The sequence below is a fragment of the Schistocerca serialis genome, chromosome 6, assembly GCF_023864345.2.
Source record: "Schistocerca serialis cubense isolate TAMUIC-IGC-003099 chromosome 6, iqSchSeri2.2, whole genome shotgun sequence".
In the NCBI taxonomy this organism is placed as follows: Eukaryota; Metazoa; Arthropoda; class Insecta; order Orthoptera; family Acrididae; genus Schistocerca; species Schistocerca serialis.
Genome location: NC_064643.1, coordinates 171,141,933 through 171,164,068, shown reverse-complemented (window position 1 = coordinate 171,164,068; position 22,136 = coordinate 171,141,933). Strand labels below are relative to the sequence as shown.

Here is a 22,136-nt window from a genome sequence, read left to right as displayed (position 1 = left end):
GGACAGGACAGGATAGGACACGTAGTTTAAATTGTGGAAAGTGGCCAACGTAAGCGGCTGTCAGTTACACTCGAACATACAACGTTTTATTTGATCAAACATTACAAGAGCCAAGAAATTAAAAAAAAAATACCAGCTTTAGTTTTGGAACTGAATTAGCGGCTGAATGCACCGTACAATCTCATGCCTTAAGGGCAAGACCCCTTTCATTTAAAACCGGCTGAAAGCCAATAACTTAAAGCTCAACCAAAATCAGAAATTTAAAAGGCAAGGCCTTATCATAAAACAGTTCCTTAATTAGGCTGAAGGCCCAAAGAATCTGACACTTTAAGAGCTACAACTTAAATTCAAAATCGACTGAAGGCCCAACACTTAAGACTCAATAACATTAATTTTAAAAATGTCAAAGGGTTTACGTAAAACAGTTCTTAAATTAAACTGAAGGCCTCAAAACATCTGACGTCTTAAGGCCAAAACAACCTTAATCTAAAATCGGCGAGAAGCCACACAAGTACAAAAATCAAGAACAAACAAGAAAAGGCAGTACACCCAAGGGCACTCAGAAGTTTCCGAGGGTCGGCATGGAATTGAAACACTAACGCCCGCTTAGGTGAGACAGGCAGTCGGCCCAATCATTGTCGATCCGACGACAACCCAACCGACAGACAGTCAACGGACCCACCGACAAGATAACCTCCGCTTCACCCGACCAACACACAACGTGGAAGGTATTGGCGCCGACAACCAATTATACATTGAGCTGTCAAACTACACACCTGGACAGCGACGACAAGATGAAGAAAATACACTGCCTGAATTTACGTCAACTTCCAGGGCAGGTAATCGGAACGTTAACAGCCACAAGGCAGAAGATTCCGCTGGTGTACTTCAATTGAAATAACCAAGTACAGTTAAACTCCACCGGAGGGTGACTAACGTTTGCCAACTTGAAAACACACGTTGTTGCTCACGGGAATATCAAATGGTTCAAATGGCTCTGAGCACTATGGGACTCAACTGCTGAGGTCATTAGTCCCCTAGAACTTAGAACTAGTTAAACCTAACTAACCTAAGGACATCACAAACATCCATGCCCGAGGCAGGATTCGAACCTGCGACCGTAGCGGTCTTGCGGTTCCAGGCTGCAGCGCCTTTAACCGCACGGCCACTTCGGCCGGCCGGGAATATCCCAACAGCCGACAACGAACTCCAAACGACACATTATGAACAGTCGTGACTTGCTGGTAGATTAAGTCAAAACTCAACTTTCATGTCCAGGATCGGTGAGCCACGAACCTCGTAGCAATGGGAACAGCACCCCAAACTCCGACACCGCATAGAGGCCGCCAGCAGGCCCGGCCATACCACGCTACCGCGGAGATTTCCTTGCACGCCAACCGACCTACTGCCCGCACACAGCCCAGCCGGAAACTATAAGCGCCAGGCCAAAGATAGTCCAAGTTGCGAATATCGATACATACCGCTGCTGCCACCCGCGGAAAGGGAGGATAACAGCATAATCGCGACAACCGCGGAAGACTAAATACAGCATAGCAACCAAGGTTTAATAGAACACACAGCATGAGCCAGCCACGGCTCAGCAGGAAACCCGAAACGTCTAGTCTCTTCCGACAACGCGCCACACTTGTCGCGTGGTGGCACGAAATGTGTAAATCATTTTCTAAAGTCCCTACGTAGCTGCCTGCTTGCCTGCCTATCAGCTTCTCCACCTCGTAACTGCCTGTCGTCCTGCTCGCCTACGTCCGTCCTTTCCACATGTCTTACCTGCCCAGCAAGGTCGGAGCTATGACTGGTTCCATATGCTCATTCTTAGTAAGTTTATACCGACGCAATTGGAAATGGAACATATGAGACGAAATGCAAAACAAATATGTACGAATTAAAATTAAACGTAGGTTTTTAAGTGTCGTACCCAATGAGTGTCACAATCGTAGAACAGAAGACACTGTGTTCAGAACACACCGTAATTCTGAGGATGTGTACCACTTGTGAACAGCCATTATCAGTAAAGCGAATTATTTTTGCAGCGTGTTCTGTTCGGCCCTTTGTCAACGTTGTTTGTACGTCCCTGGAAATTATTCAAAGCCACACTTCCAACTATGTAGCGTTTCTCCCTGTCCTTTCCTGCACGCATCCAACTGCTAAATAAGTTCCCACTCCCCTCCAAATTCGTCGAGTTTCCCTAGGAAAAAAAAAAAAAACGCCATGAACCACAAACAGTTGTACATGAACCACATCTTGTCGAAATCAGGGCCACTTTGGATAGTGGGGATGAAGCAATCGTCCAAAAGCTTCACTTGCCGTTCGGTAGTCACGTGCCAGCCAGCAATATCGCACCGATTATTACGTGACTGTACATCGCACACCACACAGTCACCCGTTGAGGGTGAAGAGACTTCTCGTCCGCGAAATGCGCCAGTTTTGGTTATTGACGAACGCATTCAAATGAATGTCGGCTTCGTCGCCAAACCAAACCACACTAATTCCCATCGTACCCCGCGGCCAGCCGTGAGATTTGAACGTCCTAACACAAACCGTTTAGAAGTTATGACGATTTTACGATTTTATTTCATATAGTTCAATTATTGTCACCCTGTATTTGTACACTGTTTATAGATACACAGAAGTCCAAGACGACTGAATCAGCTGATATTTATTTTCAGTACGAATACGCCGATATTTCTTACAGGTTAGGATATCTCTGGAAGGCCAGTACATTCCGCATATGCCGTTAGCAAAGCGACTCGTGTTCCCATTACTCACTGATGCTGCCTGCAGTTACGACGTTATTCACGAGTACATACAGCTCTTTCTCTTGACCTCCACCCTCTCCACGTCCTAGCTGGAGGAGACATTAACCGACTCCTCGTTCCTCATCCAGAAACGTTTTCCACTAGCTAAATACCTTCACGTTGTCCATATACACCCAAGCAGTCACTTCTAATTGGAAATATCCACCCACAGCCACATCCATACCCAACTCCCTTTACAACCCTCCTGCAAAATCTGTATTTGTACCTGCCTCTACCGGTAGCAACTCATCATTTGTCAGCATCAGGTAGATCCAGCACCATCTACGTAAGTGCCTCGCATTCGGGAGGACGACGGTTCAATCCCGCGTCCGGCCATCCTGATTTAGGTTTTCCATGATTTCCCTAAATCACTCCAGGCAAATGCCGGGATGGTTCCTTTGAAAGGGCACGGCCGACTTCCTTCCCCGTCCTTTCCTAAACCGATGAGACGGATGACCTCGCAGTGTGGTCTTTTCCCCCAAAACAACCCTACATAAGTGCATTCTGTCTATTATGGCCCCTTGTGTTGGTATGTTTTACTGCTAGATATATTCGTGTAAGATTTTTAAAGAAATGAATCATAGCTGGAGTCTCTCGTCATTAAAGGGAGTCAACTAACAAGACGGCTCTTAGATTTTTTCATACTTACGGTATCTAACGTCAGTTTCCTGAAACAGTACGCAAATATCAAAAGGAAAAAAAATCTTGTGATTGCGAAGTTGCTCGATCATGTCTTATTGGTAGTAACTTTTTCTTAAATGCTATATTTATTATGTAATGGAAGTGCCAATTAACAAATACTAAATCACATTTTTGATAATTACTTATCACATGAAAGTAATTAAATTTGATGCAGAAATGCGGATTCCTTATTATTAAATGAGAATTAGTACAGTTCAGTCTCTAGGAAAAAAAACTATATTATTTTGTGTATGGTGTTTCACAGTTTTATGCTACATTTTAACTTACTGTGAATTCTCGAATTTTCAAATGATAAATAATTAAATATGGTATGGTATTATATTAAATACACACCTGGAAATTGAAATAAGAACACCGTGAATTCATTGTCCCAGGAAGGGGAAACTTTATTGACACATTCCTGGGGTCAGATACATCACATGATAACACTGACAGAACCACAGGCACATAGACACAGGCAACAGAGCATGCACAATGTCGGCACTAGTACAGTGTATATCCGCCTTTCGCAGCAATGCAGGCTGCTATTCTCCCATGGAGACGATCGTAGAGATGGTGGATGTAGTCCTGTGGAACGGCTTGCCATGCCATTTCCACCTGGCGCCTCAGTTGGGCCAGCGTTCGTGCTGGACGTGCAGACCGCGTGAGACGACGCTTCATCCAGTCCCAAACATGCTCAATGGGGGACAGATCCGGAGATCTTGCTGGCCAGGGCAGTTGACTTACACCTTCTAGAGCACGTTGGGTGGCACGGGATACATGCGGACGTGCATTGTCCTGTTGGAACAGCAAGTTCCCTTGCCGGTCTAGGAATGGTAGAACGATGGGTTCGATGACGGTTTGGATGTACCGTGCACTATTCAGTGTCCCCTCGACGATCACCAGTGGTGTACGGCCAGTGTAGGAGATCGCCCCCCACACCATGATGCCGGGTGTTGGCCCTGTGTGCCTCGGTCGTATGCAGTCCTGATTGTGGCGCTCACCTGCACGGCGCCAAACACGCATACGACCATCATTGGCACCAAGGCAGAAGCGACTCTCATCGCTGAAGACGACACGTCTCCATTCGTCCCTCCATTCACGCCTGTCGCGACACCACTGGAGGCGGGCTGCACGATGTTGGGGCGTGAGCGGAAGACGGCCTAACGGTGTGCGGGACCGTAGCCCAGCTTCATGAAGACGGTTGCGAATGGTCCTCGCCGATACCCCAGGAGCAACAGTGTCCCTAATTTGCTGGGAAGTGGCGGTGCGGTCCCCTACGGCACTGCGTAGGATCCTACGGTCTTGGCGTGCATCCGTGCGTCGCTGCGGTCCGGTCCCAGGTCGACGGGCACGTGCACCTTCCGCCGACCACTGGCGACAACATCGATGTACTGTGGAGACCTCACGCCCCACGTGTTGAGCAATTCGGCGGTACGTCCACCCGGCCTCCCGCATGCCCACTATACGCCCTCGCTCAAAGTCCGTCAACTGCACATACGGTTCACGTCCACGCTGTCGCGGCATGCTACCAGTGTTAAAGACTGCGATGGAGCTCCGTATGCCACGGCAAACTGGCTGACACTGACGGCGGCGGTGCACAAATGCTGCGCAGCTAGCGCCATTCGACGGCCAACACCGCGGTTCCTGGTGTGTCCGCTGTGGCGTGCGTGTGATCATTGCTTGTACAGCCCTCTCGCAGTGTCCGGAGCAAGTATGGTGGGTCTGACACACCGGTGTCAATGTGTTCTTTTTTCCATTTCCAGAAGTGTATTATGATTCAGTATTTGTTAGTTAACATCCCACTTTGATTATAAATATGGAAATCATATAAAAGTAAAAAATAAAATTTTATACTAATGTCTTACAAACTAGTGACTTCAAAATTACAAGGCTTGTACTCTAAACACTCGGCTAATTCATTTTTTATTTTTTTCTTAATCAAAAATCATATATTGTGCTGAAATACAATAAAGTAAAAAATTGTACTAAATTTCACGCAAATTTTAATCTTCACCAACACACCTTTGAAATTATTTATGTTAAGAACAAAATTTAATTAATTAAAAAACGGATAAATACGCTTCAAAAGAAAAAATAGCAGTCTGCATTTTGTATGAACAAGATAAAGTGCTTTTTAAACAGTGTAATTGATTTTAAGTTCTTGGTGAAGATTTTCTCTCTTAAATGTTAGTATAGTATTTGAACGGCATTTTGTTGTAGAATAGTGAAATTACAACAACTGCCACAGTGTATATGTTTTTTCTCAAAGTAGGAATTTCGTTTCTGTTACAAGAAGTTGAACATCTGATACTTTTTTTCGTGATATACAAGAGTTGTTCAAATTTGTTGGAGATGTGTACTATTGTCCCAATTTTCGTTAATAATTAGACATGAAATATTAACTTCTCATGGTTGGGATTCACAGTCATATAATGTTTCTTAAAAGACATCATAGTCGCCGTTGACTGTATAAAATATTTATTGTTACTATTGCAATTTCGGCCTTATGGCCATTTTCAAGTAACACTGCAAAAGTTACATTCTGTCAGAATATAAAACTATCTGACATGAGTACATGTTGTCGTTTGGAGTCAAAAGACTGCATTTTGACGACGATATGTACTCATGTCAGATAGTTTTATATTCTGACAGAATGTAACTTTTGCAGTGTTACATGAAAATGGCCATAAGGCCGAAATTGCAATAGTAACAATAAATATTTTATACAGTCAACGGCGACTATGATGTATTTTAAGAAAGACATGAAATACATCAGGTTCTTCGCTTTAGGTGGAAAAAAAGTTACAGTCCGGAAGCTGTGCTCAAAAACCTGAAATAAATTGTACTTATAGGTGTTTGGAAATCTTTAGGTCTTCGAAGTCGATTTTTTCACGTATTGCGTCGTACTGCTTTAGAAAACAGATGCCTGGAATCTGACCACGTATCCTACAAGCGCTAAGGAACTGGAAGATTCGGCCGGTTTGGCCGAGCGGTACTAGGCGCTTCAGTCTGGAAACGCGCTGACACACACAGTGGTTACGGTTACTACAAGCCACACCACAAGTTGGGGAACGGGGCCAAATTTCTAGTAGTTTACTGTCGAGTTGAGATTTTCACACACAAATGTTTTATTCATATCTTACAGAAACTAACAATACGGCAATAACAGCCTTTCAAAACACGCCGCTAACGGCAATCAAGTAATTTATAGCAATACAACAGTTTAAAAAATTTAAAGAACATTAGTATAAAGGCTACTAAAGTAAATACAGAACTTTGTTAATAAAGTACGGTGAGGTAGTGAAGCTACCAACACCGCCATTAAAAAAAATCAAAGGTGTCAGCAAACATACGATTAATGGCAATAAAGGAATGGAGGAATTTAAGAAAGTTTTTAAACAAAAGTGTCCTGGAATATCATTAGAACATAACAGATATGACGGACCCGTGTAAGGCGGCCACAAATCACCCACTCAGGGATGCTCAGGCTAGGCAGAATACTGCCCAATTTAAATACGTCCGTAAACATAATTGCCAGTCTCAGGCTGGTCACTGCACCGACTTTTAGCCATCGAAAACTTGTTATAAGACGGCTTAACTTGCAGACAGAATTAGAGCTAACCTCGTGCAAGGAAACATTACACCACACAGTCCTGAATGAGCGACCACATGATCAACCAACGAGAAGCATGAATTTACTCATGACACACGACAGAATAGCGAAACAAACTGCCAATACTACACCTCCCATCGGGCAGTAACGAGAGGAGGAGGAAAGATCACTGTCTTCAATTACACCGGTGCTGGGGACAGGAAACCCGGTCGCCGGAGGCCACAAGGCAGAAGAGGCACTGGTTATACAAACTTATTACTTAATGATTAGACCTTCCAATAACTTAACTTGCAATTATGCTCGAACAGGCAGTACACGACCTCCGATGACAAGGATCCACACATCCGACCACGCACGCGTCGCCAGTGTACCTAACACTCCACGGTCACGCGACAACACGTTCTGTCACCGGAGTTCACGTCTTCTCTGCAACGTTGACGGGTAGTGACCGCTCCTTCATGTTAGGTGTCTCCTTTTTAAACTCCAGTGTTGAAACGGAGGACTTAAAGAAGCTTGTCAACGTCCCACCAAGGTGAAATGAACAGCAACTACTCGTGGGGCGATTCTGTATACAACCAACCCGCGGGGAGCTCTTCCGTCAACTCGATCCGCTCGTTACACACAACCGACATACATCAAGTGGCGACTCGGTACAACCGACCACGCCTGGTCCGCGCTGGCGAGCCACTTTGCCCTCCCGTGTCCACCACACTCTCTGAGCGCCATCACACGAGGTTACCACCACTCAAAGATCTCACTTCCTCCACAGCAGTTTCTCGGCAGCAAAAACGCAGATATTGATAGCAGAGGGAAAAGACAACCAAAGCAACCACTTAATGACAGACAACATATCAAACAAACATGTCAGGGGAAGAAAAGGAAAACCAATGGAATTTAAACACAAGGTGTAGCACGAGTCGATACACGGCTCACGCGCGACCGCTATGGTCGCAGGCTCGAATCCTGCCTCGGGCATGGATGTGTGTGATGTCCTTAGGTTAATTAGGTTTAAGTAGTTCTAAGTTCTAGTGGACTGATGACGTCAGATGTTGAGTCCCATAGTGCTCAGAGCCATTTTTGAACTGGGAGAGGGTCCATGGGTGAGGTGCCGTTGTGAGCGCTGAAGCAGGCTGACGCCGCCCCCTGTGCAGGAGGCGTGCGAGGCGTCCTCGGAGGCCGTGGCGCCGGCGCTGCCGCCCAAGCCGCGCTCCCGCAAGAAGCGGCCTCCGCCCCCGCCGCCTCCGCCGCCCCCGCCGCAGCCCTCGGAGGCGGCAGCCGGGCCCGTCAACCGGCTGGACAGCCTCGTGTTCGGCACCGCCGGCGGCGTCGCAGAGGACGAGGTTGACGAGAGCAGAGGGCCGCAGGTAGACGGAGAAGTCAGTGTAGGGCTGGACGCGGAGGAACGAGACCGAGGCGTGCGACAGGAGGGGGACGAGGACGAGGAAGACGAAGAGGAGGAGGAGGAAGAAGAAGAGGAGGAGGAGGAGGACCTCATCCCCGAGTTCGGCGTGACGGCCGTGGTGGGCTGCGAGGCCTTCTTCCCCTACCACTGGGGGCTGGCCTCACACCTCGACCCCATCGGGGAGGAGGACGAGAACAGGTGCGTACCTTTACATTTCTGCACTAGCTCTCTGGCTGCGGCTTCACCTGCTTACGCACTGGCTGCATACTCTGATCAGCCAGAGCATTATGACTACCGACCTACTATCGATACAAACCCATCCAGGCTACAGTAGCGTCACTTAACGGCGAACGACTCCTAGTCAGTCACACGCACGGTACTTGTAATATCAGTGAGCGTGCTGTCCGTGTGTAGAAAGGTCAACACGCGTGATCCATCTCACAAGGGAACCTCCCCATCGCACCCTCTCAGATTTAAAGTTGGCACAGGGATAGGCCGTGAAACACTGAACACAGATCAATCGAGAACACAGGAAGAAGTTGTGTGGAACTATGAAATAAATAAGCAAAATATACAAACTGAGTAGTCTATGTGCAAGATATGCAACATCAAGGACCATGCCAGCTGACGAGCGCCGTGGTCCCGTGGATAGAGTGAGCAGCTGCGGAGCGAGAGGTCCTTGGCTCACGTCTTTCCTCGAATGAAAATTTTGCTTTATTTTCGCAAAGTTACGATCTGTCCGTTCATTCATTTACGTCTCTGTTCACTGTAATAAGTTTAGTGTCTGTGTTTTGCGACCGCACCGCAAAACCGTGCGATTAGTAGACGAAAGGACGTGCCTCTCCAATAGGAACCGAAAACATTTGATCGCAAGGTCATAGGTCAACCGATTCCTCCACAGGAAAACACGTCTGATATATTCTATACGACACTGGTGACGGCATGTGCGTCACATGACAGGAATATGTTGTCGACCCACCTCACTTGCACACTTGGCGAATGGGTAAAAAGATTCTTCTACCTTGCCCGATTTAGGTTTTCTTGTGGATGTGATAACCACACCCAAAAAAGTGATGAAAACATAGGAGTTTGTCACATAAACTGCAACAAGTGAATGCAACAGTTTCACAGTCGCACAGTTTTCCCTGTGCTCTGTCAAAACATATGTTTTTTACGTTTTCAAATGTTTCCGTGTGTAGAGCGTCAAATCCTGCATATGTCCAAGCAAATGTGAACATGTCCTGGAATTTTGGAGAGCGAAGTTGATTATGCGTGAGTGTCTGAACTTTGACAGTTGTCTGAAAATAAAAAATTAAATTTTTCACTCGAGAGAAGGCTTGAACCAAGGACCTCTCGTCCCGCAGCTGCTCACGCTAACCACGGGACCACTGCACTCATAAGCTCATTCTCGCCTTGATGTTGCTTACGTTGCACATGGACTACTCAGTTTGTATATTTTGCTTATTTTTTTCATAGTTCCACACAACTTCTTCCTGTTTTCTCGATTGATCTGTGTTCAGTTTTTCAAGGCCTATCCCTGTGCCAACTTATAACTAAATCTGAGGGGTGTGTGATGAGGAGGTTCCCTTGTCAGTATGACCGAGGGCAGATTGTCAACAAGGCACTGTGCAATATGGTAGTGCCTCCATAATGGTGTGGGCTGTGTTTACATGGAATAGACTTGATCCTCTGCTCCAACTGACCCGATCATTGACTGGAAATGGTTATGTTTCCGCTACTCCGAGACCATTTTCAGCCATTCATGGACTTCTTGTGGTTATGGATGACAGTGCGCCATGTAATTGCTGCACAATTGTTCGCGATTCGTCTGAAGAACTTTCTAGGCAATTCGAGCGAATGGTTTGACCAACCAGATCACCCGATATGAATCCCATCGAACATTTATTGGACCTAATCGAGACGTCAGTTCGTGGACAGGATCTCGCACCCGCAACACTTCCGCAATTATGGACGGCTGTAGAGGCAGGTATGGCTCAACATTTCTGCAGGGGACTTCCAACGACTAGTTGAATCCATGTCATGTCCAGCTGCTGCACTGCGGAAGGTCGGAGACTATATTAGTAGGTATCCCGTGACTTTTGTCACCGCGGTAGAGATCGTCAGTATTTTGACTAAAGCGTTTTTTGAGAATAACGAAGAAAAACTAAAATTATATACAGGGTGATCCATTGATTGTGACCGGGCCAAATATCTCACGAAATAAGCGTCAAACGAAAAAACTACAAAGAACGAAAATCGTCTAGCTTGAAGGGGGAAACCAGATGGCGCTATGGTTGGCCCTCTCGATGGCGCTGGCATAGGTCAAACGGATATCAACTGCCCTTTTTTTAATAAATAGGAACCCCCATTTTTTATTACATATTCGTGTAGTACGTAAAGAAATGTGAATGTTTTAGTTGGACCACATTTTTCGCTTTGTGATAGATGGCGTTGAATTAGTCACAAACGTATAAGTACGTGGTATCAAGCAACATTCCGCCACTGCGGACGGTATTTGCTTCGTGATACATTACCCGTGTTAAAATGGACCGTTTACCAATTGCGGAAAAGGTCGATATCGTATTGATGTATGGCTATTGTGATCAAAATGCCCAAAGGGCGTGTGCTATGTATGCTGCTCGGTATCCTGGACGACATCATCCAAGTGTCCGGACCCTTCGCCGGATAGTTACGTTATTTAAGGAAACAGGAAGAGTTCAGCCACATGTGAAACGCCAACCACGACCTGCAACAAATGATTATCCCAAGTAGGTGTTTTAGCTGCTGTTGCGGCTAATCCGCACATCAGTAGCGGACAAATTGCGCGAGAATCGGGAATCTTAAAAACGTCGGTGTTGAGAATGCTTCATCAACATGGATTGCCCCCATAACATATTTTTATGCACCAGAAATTGTATGGCGACGACTTTGAATGTCGTGTACAGTTCTGACACTGGGCACAAGAGAAATTACGGGACGATGACAGGTTTTTTGCTCGCGTTCTATTTAGCGACGAAGCGTCATTCACCAACAGCGGTAACGTAAACCGGCATAATATGCACTATTGGGCAAAGGAAAATCCACGATGGCTGCGACAAGTGGAACATCAGCGACCTTGGCGGGTTAATGTATGGTGCGGCATTATGGGAGGAAGGATAATTGTCCCCCATTTTATCGATGGCAATCTAAATGGTGCAATGTATGCTGATTTCCTACGTAATGTTCCACCGATCTTAATACAAGATGTTTGACTGCATGACAGAATGGCGATGTACTTCCAACATGATGGATGTCCGACACATAGCTCGCGTGCGTTTGAAGCGGTATTGAACAGCATATTTCATGACAGGTGGATTGGTCGTCGAAGCACCATACCATGGCCCGCACGTTCACCGGATCTGACGTCCCTGGATTTCTCTCTGTGGGGAAAGTTGAAGGATATTTTCTATCGTGATCCACCGACAACGCCTGACAACGTGCATCAGCGCATTGTCAATGCATGTGCGAACATTGCGGAAGGCGAACTACTCGCTGTTGAGAGGAATGTCGTTACACGTATTGTCAAATGCATTGAGGTTGGCGGACATCATTTTGAGCATTTATTGCATTGATGTGGTATTTACAGGTAATCACGCTGTAACAGCATGCGTTCTCAGAAATGATAAGTTCACAAAGGTACATGTGTCACATTGGAACAACCGAAATAAAATTTTCAAACGTACCTACGTTCTGTATTTTAATTTATAAAACCTACCTGTTACCAACTGTGAGCCATGTGTTTGCGACTATTACAGCGCCATCTATCACAAAGAGAAAAAAGTGGTCCATCTAAAACATTGAGATTTCTTTAGGTACTACACGAATATGAAATAAAAATGCGGGTTCCTATTTAAAAAAAACGCAGTTGATATCCGATTGGCCTGTGACAGCGCCATCTAGCGGGCCAACCATAGCGCCATCTGGTTTCCCCCTTGAAGCTAGACAAGTTTCGTAGTTTTTTCGTTTGACGCTTGTTTCGTGAGACTTTTTGCCCGGTCACTATCAATGTACCACTCTGTATATTGATGAGGTCCCATACTCCGAAGAGCGTAGGGGACGATGCTGGAGACCGACACCGCCGTACTAGGGAAGGTCCTAGCGGAGATGGTTTGACATTGCCTTCCTCCGACCGTAATGGGGATTAATGATCAGGATGAAGACGACACAACAACACCCAGTCATCTCCAGGCAGGAAAAATCCCTGACCCCGCCGGGAATCGAAGCTGGGACCCCGTGCGCGAGAAGCGAAGACGCTACCGCAAAACCACGAGCTGCGGACTTACACATAACAAACATTTGCTTATTATTTTCTTTCACTACTTTGTGTTGTAGTGGTGGCCGCGTAATTTATTCAGTAGCCATATATTCGTAGCATTTTCCACTCTTCATAAAGCACGACAAGCGACTGTCAGTTGTAAGTAAGAAGCACCCACACACACACACACACACACAGCTGCTTGGAGTACTTAAGGCCGATGACGAGGTCAGTCGGCCAAATAATGTGGACCAAACTGGAAGAAACGGGAAATTCGAAAACAAGTCATCAGCCGTGTTTACGCCGACCCTCAGTGACGTGGCTCTGCCTGCAGCTGTGGTATCCACTGAGCGCGTGTAACACTTGTTTGCGTCGCAAACCCTTCGCTGTCCGCTGCTGGTCGCTACTTGCTCGCAAGGGAAACTCCCGAACGCATCACCCACAGATTTAGTGGTAAAGTGGCTCGAGGGACAGTCCGTCAAAAACTAAAGTATCGAGCATGAAGACAGGAAGAAGGTGCACTGAACTGTTAAAAAAAAGCAAAATCGAAAGAGTGATCGTTCCAAGCACAAGATGTGCAATTTCGAGCGAGTTTAAACAACCTCGGCACCGTGGTTATGTACTTACTGCGCCGGAGAAGGTCCGTGTTCAAATCTAACTCGTGTCCACTTCTCCTTCGCAAAATTATGAACTGTCCGTCCGGTCACTGATGTGTCTGTTCTCCTGCTGTAGTCATCGCAGTTGTCATACTATGCGTTGGTTATAGAATATGAGTCATGTGGTTAGAATATGTTACCGTCGCAAGTAAATGTGTTGCATAATCAGAACAGGCGAGATCTCGCATAGGCCTGTCACAGAAATAAAAACAACAGATAAACGGGTGTGAAATATGTTACAAGAAAGGAATTCAAGAGTCAAAACTTCCTAAACGGAACGCAAGAGCCATAATACGTGGTATTTGTGTACAACAACTAGGAGGCACGTTTATCTGGAGGTCCCTTCCTTACAACTCGCTGCTGCAAACGGACATTACACCACGGCTCAGACATAAATTTGAATACAGTGAACAGACATATCAATGACCGAACGGACAATTCATAATTTTTTTTTTTTAAGTAAGGGGGGGGGGGGGGCACGAACGAGATAAGAACTCGGAACTCCCGCTTCGCAGTGGAACAACGTGACCACATAACTGTGACGCCGTTTCGATTTTGCTTCTTTTAACACAGTTCGGTATACCTTCTTCCTGTACTGATGCTTCATCGGTCTTCAGTTTTTGACCAGCTGTCCACTGGGACACCATACCCCTAACTCTGAGGGGGTTGGGACGGGGAGTTGCCCCTGTCAGTATGTGCGACGACAGCGCGAATATGGCGCGTGTGTGACGGCTACGTTCAATTAAAGGCGTAACATCGGAAACAATAGGAAACCGAAACGGAAATTGCATTGCTGGATGGGAGAAGTGTGTCGCCGGAGAATGAAGTTCTCGAAAAGTGGGTTATACCAGACACGTGTTTCGAAGTGCTGAAGATACGTAACATAATTTTATTCCAATATCCTTATCTCGGAAAATTAAACATGATGGTGGAGCCAAAAATAAGAGAAATGGACACCCGATTTCGAGAGGCGACCATTGTCGTGGAGGAACTGGCCATTGTCGTGGAGGAACTGGCAGTTTTTCAGATCGTAAATAGGCGTGCTCATTTCGCTGTTTGTGTCCTCCTCACACGGAAATTTTGGAAATTTGTGGTAAGTTCCTATGGGACCATAGTGCTGAGGTCATCGGTCCCTAGACTTACACACTACTTAATCTAACTTAAACTAAGCTACGCTACGGATATCAAACACCGCCATGCACGAGGGAGGACTCGAAGCTCCGACTGGGGGAGTCGCGCGAACTGCGCCAAGGCGCCGTAGACTGCGAGGCTACTCACAAGGGAACCTCCCCATCGCACCCCCCTCAGATTTAGTTATAAGTTGGCACAGTGGATAGGCCTTGATAAACTGAACACAGATCAATCGAGAGAACAGGAAGAAGTTGTGTGGAACTATGAAAAAAAATTAGTAAAATATACAAACTGAGTAGTCCATGCGATGATAGGCAATATCAAGGACAATGGTAGTGTAGGAGTGCCGTGGTCCCGTGGTTAGCGAGAGCAGCTACGGAATGAAAGATCCTTGGTTCAAGTCTTCCCTCGAGTGAAAAGTTTAATTTTTTATTTTCAATTTATGTGACAAACTCTTATATTTTCATCACTTTTTTGGTAGTGATTATCACATCCACAAGAAAACCTAAATCGGGCAAGGTAGAAGAATCTTTTTACCCATTCGCTAAGTGTACACGTTAGGTGGCTCGACAACATATTCCTGTCATGTGACGCACATGCCGTCACCAGTGTCGTATAGAATATATCAGATGTGTTTTCCTGTGGAGGAATCGGTTGACCTATGACCTTGCGATCAAATGTTTTCGGTTCCCATTGGTTCCCATTTCGTCTACTAATCGCACGGTTTTGCGGTGCGGTCGCAAAACACAGACACTAAACTTATTACAGTGGACAGAGACGTCAGTGAACGAACGGACAGATCATAACTTTGCGAAAAGAAAGAAAGTAAAATTTTCAGTCGAGGGAAGACTTGAACCAAGGATCTCTCGTTCTGCAGCTACTGACGCTAACCACGGGACCACGGCGCTCCCGAGTTCATATACTCCTTGATGTTGCATATCTTGCACATGGACTACTTAGTTTGTATATTTTACTAATTTTTTTCATAGTTCCACACAACTTCTTCCTGCTTCCTCGGTTGATCTGTGTTCAGTTTTTCAAGGCCTACCCATTGTGCCAACTTATAACTAAATCTGAGGGGGGTGCGATGGGGAGGTTCCCTTGTCAGTGCAACCACAGCGCGCGGCCCCACACACAACGCCCTTCTGCCAAGTTTCGCACTCTGTGCGCCGGCAACCCGCCGAGATGAGTGTGGTCAGCTTGTGAACATCCACGGAGAGTCTTGATCTTTGAAGATAAATGTACAGTCTGTTAACTGTAAGACGGCTGAGTTGGGTGGAGAGCGCGGGGAGAGGAGGAAGCAAGCATTGGCTGGCGAGGGAAGGGGACCCGTTGTGGGAGGGGGGGGGGGGGGGGGGGTTGGGGACAAGGCACGCCTACCAGTTGCAGTGCTGGCACTACAAATTGCGCGTCATGCTTACACGAAAGCAGACGAAAGGCTTGGAAGTAAAACTCCCTTTAAATGTTGTTCGTAAACGAAACTGAAATCGTCATGTACTTTAAAATATATATACAGGGTGTTACAAAAAGGTACGGCCAAACTTTCAGGATACATTCCTCACACACAAATAAAGAAAAGATGTTATGTGGACATGTGTCTGGAAACGCTTAATTTCCATGTTAGAGCTCATTTTAGTTTCGTCAGTATGTTCTTCCACCTACGCTCAACGGAGCACGTTATCATGATTTCATACAGGATACTCTACCTGTGCTGCTAGAACATGTGCCTTTACAAGTACGACACAACATGTGGTTCATGCACGATGGAGCTCCTGCACATTTCAGTCGAAGTGTTCGTACGCTTCTCAACAACAGATTCGGTGACCGATGGATTGGTAGAGGCGGACCAATTCCATGGCCTCCACGCTCTCCTGACCTCAACCCTCTTCACTTTCATTTATGGGGGTATTTGAAAGCTCTTGCATACGCAACCCCGGTACCAAATGTAGAGACTCCTCGTGCTCGTATTGTGGACGGCTGTGATACAATACGCCATTCTCCAGGGCTGCATCAGCGCATCAGGGATTCCATGCGACGGAGGATGGATGCATGTATCCTCGCTAACGGAGGACATTTTGAACATTTCCTGTAACAAAGTGTTTGAAGTCACGCTGGTACGTTCTGTTGCTGTGTGTTTCCATTCCAGGATTAATGTGATTTGAAGAGAAGTAATAAAATGAGCTCTAACATGGAAAGTGAGCGTTCCCGGACACATGTCCACATATCATATTTTCTTTCTTTGTGTGTGAGGAATGTTTCCTGAAAGTTTGGCCGTACCTTTTTGTAACACCCTGTATATATATATATATATATATATATATATATATATATATATATATATATATATATATGTTTGTCTACTATGCGCTCACAAACCATTCATCCGATGGCAATGAAACTTTGGTGAGTTGTTCTACGAACGCCCAAAAAAAGTAATACATAATGTTTCAACAGTTAGCTCATTGTAGCATGCGTAGCGCAATTGGTTAGGTAGAAACTTGTTATGCAGCGGACCTGCGTTCGATTCCCACTGCTCGTAATATTTTTTCATTTTATTTCATTCCCCGCAATGTTAAACTATTAATTATAAAATTTAAATATACTTAAACAGGTCATATAGTATAACGTAACTGTCAATCTCTATGTATAAAAATGAATGTATGTATGTCTGCCCTCTGTGCGTTCCCAAACCATTCATCCGATTGCGATGAAATTTTGGTGATTTGTTCTCCGTACGCCCACGAAGGTTCCTAGCCGAAAAGAAAATGAATAAGACACATTCTTGAGGAGACATGACGTCATAAACAATGAGATGCCACCGCGGGAAAATACCCAGATTTATGCATCCACTATTTGAGAATGAGAGCACTTAGCAACTAGCAACAAACGTTACATACAATTTCAAACATTTACGAAAATTTTTCTCGCTGAGACCCCCCACAAAATAATGAAAGGAAAAAAGGTTGTCGCTTACTACATTTTCTCAGTACATGCCGTAAATCTGCCGCAGTAGGCATGACGTTTTAATGTATTATTTCGTTACTATTAACTCTAATCGCAACATATTACGCATACAGTATCCACATATATCAGTAAATTCGCCGGCAAATTTATGTCTCTTTACGGCATATAATTCAGGAGATACGACGTGGTAAACATCGAGATGCGTGAAAAAGTGCCGCGTCAGGCATGACGTTTTGTTCTGTTATTTCTTCACTACTAACACTATTCGCAACACGTTTCGCAAACAACACAGTCAGCTATGTAATGTTGACAGCAGTCGAAACTGCGTGCCTACCGAAGCCTCCCGACGTTTACCGACTTATACCGATTCAGGACTAGGGAGAGATCTGCCATCTAAAAGTTTACACACTGTACAAAGTGTGCAGTGGTAAATAAATGTCGTGTGACTAGGGCCTCCCGCCGGGTACACTGTTCGCCGGTTGCAAGTCTTTAGATTTGACGCCACTTCGGCGAATTGCGCGTCGATGGGGATGAACTGATGATGATTAGAACAACACATCACCCAGTCTCTTAGCGGAGAAAAATCTCCGACCCCGGGAATCGAAACCGGGCCCTTAGGATTGACATTCTGTCGCGCAGATCACCTTTTTTTTTTTGCTATTGGTCTGGGCGGGCGTCACAAGACATCCGTTCAAGTTGATCGTTGATTCATTTACTCAGTTTTTTTATTACAGAGGGCGAGCAACCCTCTGACCGAACACGTTGAGCTAACGTGCCGGCATCACTCAGCTAGCGGGGACGGACGGTGTGGGATGGTGTCAGAGTTCGATGCATATTGAAACTATGCACACCAAATTTCGGACTATTTTTGATGGAAGGCAGTTGAGCGATGTTAGAAAATGCAAACTGCGACGTGGCTCGTCAGTTGTGCCCAGGTAGATCGGGTGGTACTAGCGAAACGCAGCGATGTGTGTGTGTGTGTGTGTGTGTGTGTGTGTGTGTGTGTGAGAGAGAGAGAGAGAGAGAGTCCAGCTCCGGTGCACAGTTTAAATATGTCAGGAGATCTTACCTGTTTTTTTCTGTTTCCTACATCGACACACAGGTCCTGCCATAGGAACCTGGTGGCTGCCTTCCTCAGAAACTGACGACAGTGTGCTGCTAGCGTTTGCTTACCCATCGGCCATCCCAAAACTACTCCATGAGCGTCTTTTGAGTTCATGTTTAACTGGAAGTAACACATTACTAAGCCGCTCAAACAATCAATGTCACCTAGTTTTGCTCTTCGTATAATAGCTAGCCGTGGAAACAGCCGAACCTTCTACCATATTTTGCATTTTTCCCCTCAATAATAGCCGCGTAGTCTTGGGCGACTTGCCACGGTTCGTGCGGCTCTCCCCGTGGGAGGTTCGAGCCATCCCTTGGGCATGGTTGTGTGTGTTCTCCATAGCGTAAGTTGGGTTAAGTTGGATTAAGTAGTGTGTAAAGTTAGAGGCCGATGACGTCAGCAGTTTGGTCCCTTAGGAATTCGAGGCCGAGCGGTTCTAGGCGCTACAGTCTGGAACCTCGCGACTGCTACGGTCGCAGGTTCGAATCCTGCCTCTGGCATGGATGTGTGTGACGTCCTTAGGTTAGTTAGGTTTAAGTAGTTCTAAGTCCTAGGGGACTGATGACCTCAGAAGTTAAGTCCCATAGTTCTCAGAGCCATTTGAACCTTAGGAACTCACCACAAATTTCCAAATTTTTCCTCAATAATATCTTGTAGGATAAATTTTGGGGTAAACCATCACCCAGAAAGAAAGTATTCATCTGGTGGTGTTGACCAGCAGTTGTCTTGTTGGTGCCTCGTCAAGAAGCTAAACATTTTAACTGTACCGTCGCAATACGTACGAGCATATTCGCTTACGAAACTGTACATCAACATGTAAGAAAATGAAACCCCTACAGCCGTTCTTATGATGTCATTTATTGTATGACTACCAGGTTTGGTGCTTCAGCGCACTATCTTCAGGCATTTTTTTTTTCTTTTTCAGTCATCAGTCTTCCGACTGGTTTGATGCGGCCCGCCATGAATTCCTCCCCTGTTCCAACCTCTTTATCTAAGGCCTTAGCTGATGCTAAACGCGTTAACACCATACGTATACATGATGTATCAGTCGCCAATAATCCTGGTTTACGACGACTACCTGCAACTGTGATGTTGTCTCTTCAACCATCAACTAGATAGTTGAAGTCCCCTAGATCTCCGATCACAAGGATAGACATACAAAAATCTTCGTAAACAGTACTTTACAGTTTGAGAAGAACAGTGATGTCCATACTAGAGGAAAAAATTATTTCTATTATCAATCATTAAAGCTGTCGGTGGAGTTCAATATACAGCAACAAAAGCTTTGATCATTTTCCCAATAACAGAATATGTCTGACAGGTAGCAAAGCAACTTCTAAATGTAAGCTAAAATCATTTGTCCTGGACAACTCCTTACATTCTATAGACAAATTTCTCTTTAAAAACTGGCAACCTGAGAAAAAGAACTCGTTTTCAAGTGTAGTAATCCACTGAATTACAGGCCTATATCACTAACGTCGATTTGCAGTAGGGTTTTGGAACATATACTGTATTCGAACATCATGAAGTACCTCGAAGAAAACGATTTATTGACACATAGTCAGCACGGTTTCAGAAAATATCATTCTTGTGAAACACTACTAGCTCTTTATACTCATGAAGTAATAAGTGCGATTGACAGGGGATGTCAAATTGATTCCATATTTTTAGATTTCCAGAAGGCTTTCGACACCGTTTCTCACAAGCGTCTTCTAACCAAACTGCATGCCTACGGAGTATCACCTCATTTGTGCGACTGGATTCGTGATTTCCTGTCAGAAAGGTCACAGTTCGTAGTAATAGACGGCAAATCACCAAGTAAAACTGAAGTAATATTCGGCGTTTCCCAAGGAAGTGTTATAGGCCCTTTATTGTTCCTGATCTATATTAACGACATAGGAGACAATCTGAGTAGCCGCCTTAGATTGCTTGCAGATGATGCTGTCATTTACCGTCTTGTAAAGACATCAGATGACCAAAACGACTTGCAAAATGATTTAGATAAGATATCTGTGTGGCGCGAAAAGTGGCAATTGGCCCTGAATGGGGAAAAGTGTGAAGTTATTCACATGAGTTCTAGAAGAAATCGGAAAAATTTCGATTACGCGATAAGTCACACAAATATGAAGGCTGTAAATTCAACTAAATACTTAGGGATTACAATTATAAATAACCTAAATTGAAACGATCACATGGATAATATTGTGGATAGAGCAAACCAAAGACTGCGATTCATTGGCAGAACGCTTAGAACGTGCAACAGGTCTACTAAAGAGACTGCTCACACCACGCTTGTCCGCCCTATTCAGGAGTAGTGCTGTGCGGTGTGGGATCCGCATCAGGTGGTACTGACGGATGACATCGAAAAAGTACAAAGAAGGGCAGCTCGTTTTGTATTATCGCGAAATAGGCGAGATAGTGTCACAGACATGATACATGAATTGGAGTGGCAGTCATTAAAACAAAGGCGTTTTTCGTTGCGACGGGATCTTCTCATGAAATTTAAATCATAAGTTTTCTCCTCCGATTGCGAAAACATTCTGGGCACCCTTATACGTAAGGAGAAATGATCATCACGATAAAATAAGAGAAATCAGGGCTCGCACAGAAGAATGTAAATGCTCGTTTTCCCCCCGTGCCGTTCGAGAGTGGAACGGTAGAGAGACAGCTTGAAGGAGGTTCATTGAACCCTCTGCCAGCCACTTTATTGTGAATAGCAGAGTAATCACGTAGACGTAGACGTAGTTGCACGAGTAGGACTAGAAAATGTGTTCATTCGTCTTAATACTAAACATTATACATATTCGTTCCACATCAGATTCATAAAAGAACAACTGGTGTATGTGAACGCAACTAACAAACAAAATGAGAAGTTGTTTGTAAGGTCAAATAGAACACGCACTGAGACAGGGAAAACTGATTGTGAAGTCGAACCGTTGACTCACCCAAAGCGGACAGCCTACTTTGCTATTCACGACAAGAGACGGACACGGGAGGTGGGGAAAGTGATTCTTCTGCCGAAGTCCGTGCGTGGGCGGAGAGGCGCGGTCGCCGCTCCTGAGGTTTTTCTCGCGTTCCCCGTGTGACTGGGTGACGCGTCCCCACGTGAGCTCACGCGCTGACGACACGGCGCACTGCGTGGGAGTCTGCCGGAACGCGTAGTCGCCAGTCGCAAAAACACGGCGGCCTCGTCTGGACGGCGAACCGAGGGCAGCGCGAACGTCACCGGGGGTTGGTAACACTTGTTACGCTGGCGCAGCAAGTGGTTAGATACTAGGAATGCTGCGCACAGACCTGCTTTGACAGTAAACTTTTTTTTAACTCCGTTCACTTCTGTAGCGCTGTGTAATCTGTAATTACTTTCACTATCAGCCTCAGAACGGCACTTCGGGATTGTTAGTATCTGAAAAATGAATCTTTATCATTTTCAGCTTCACTGCTGAGTGATACCAATATTATTGTAGTATGAGAACC

At 45.4% G+C, this 22,136-nt stretch overlaps 1 protein-coding gene across 1 annotated transcript in view; it reads left to right on the top strand.

Moving 5' to 3' along the window:
* The window catches only part of LOC126484720 (proline-, glutamic acid- and leucine-rich protein 1-like), a 193,608-nt gene that overhangs the window by 13,177 nt on the left and 158,295 nt on the right, over positions 1-22,136 (top strand). Inside the window, exon 4 of the mRNA XM_050108316.1 lies at positions 8,370-8,710. Within this exon, the coding sequence (XP_049964273.1) occupies positions 8,370-8,710 (341 nt within the window). The remainder of the gene's footprint in view (positions 1-8,369; positions 8,711-22,136) is intronic.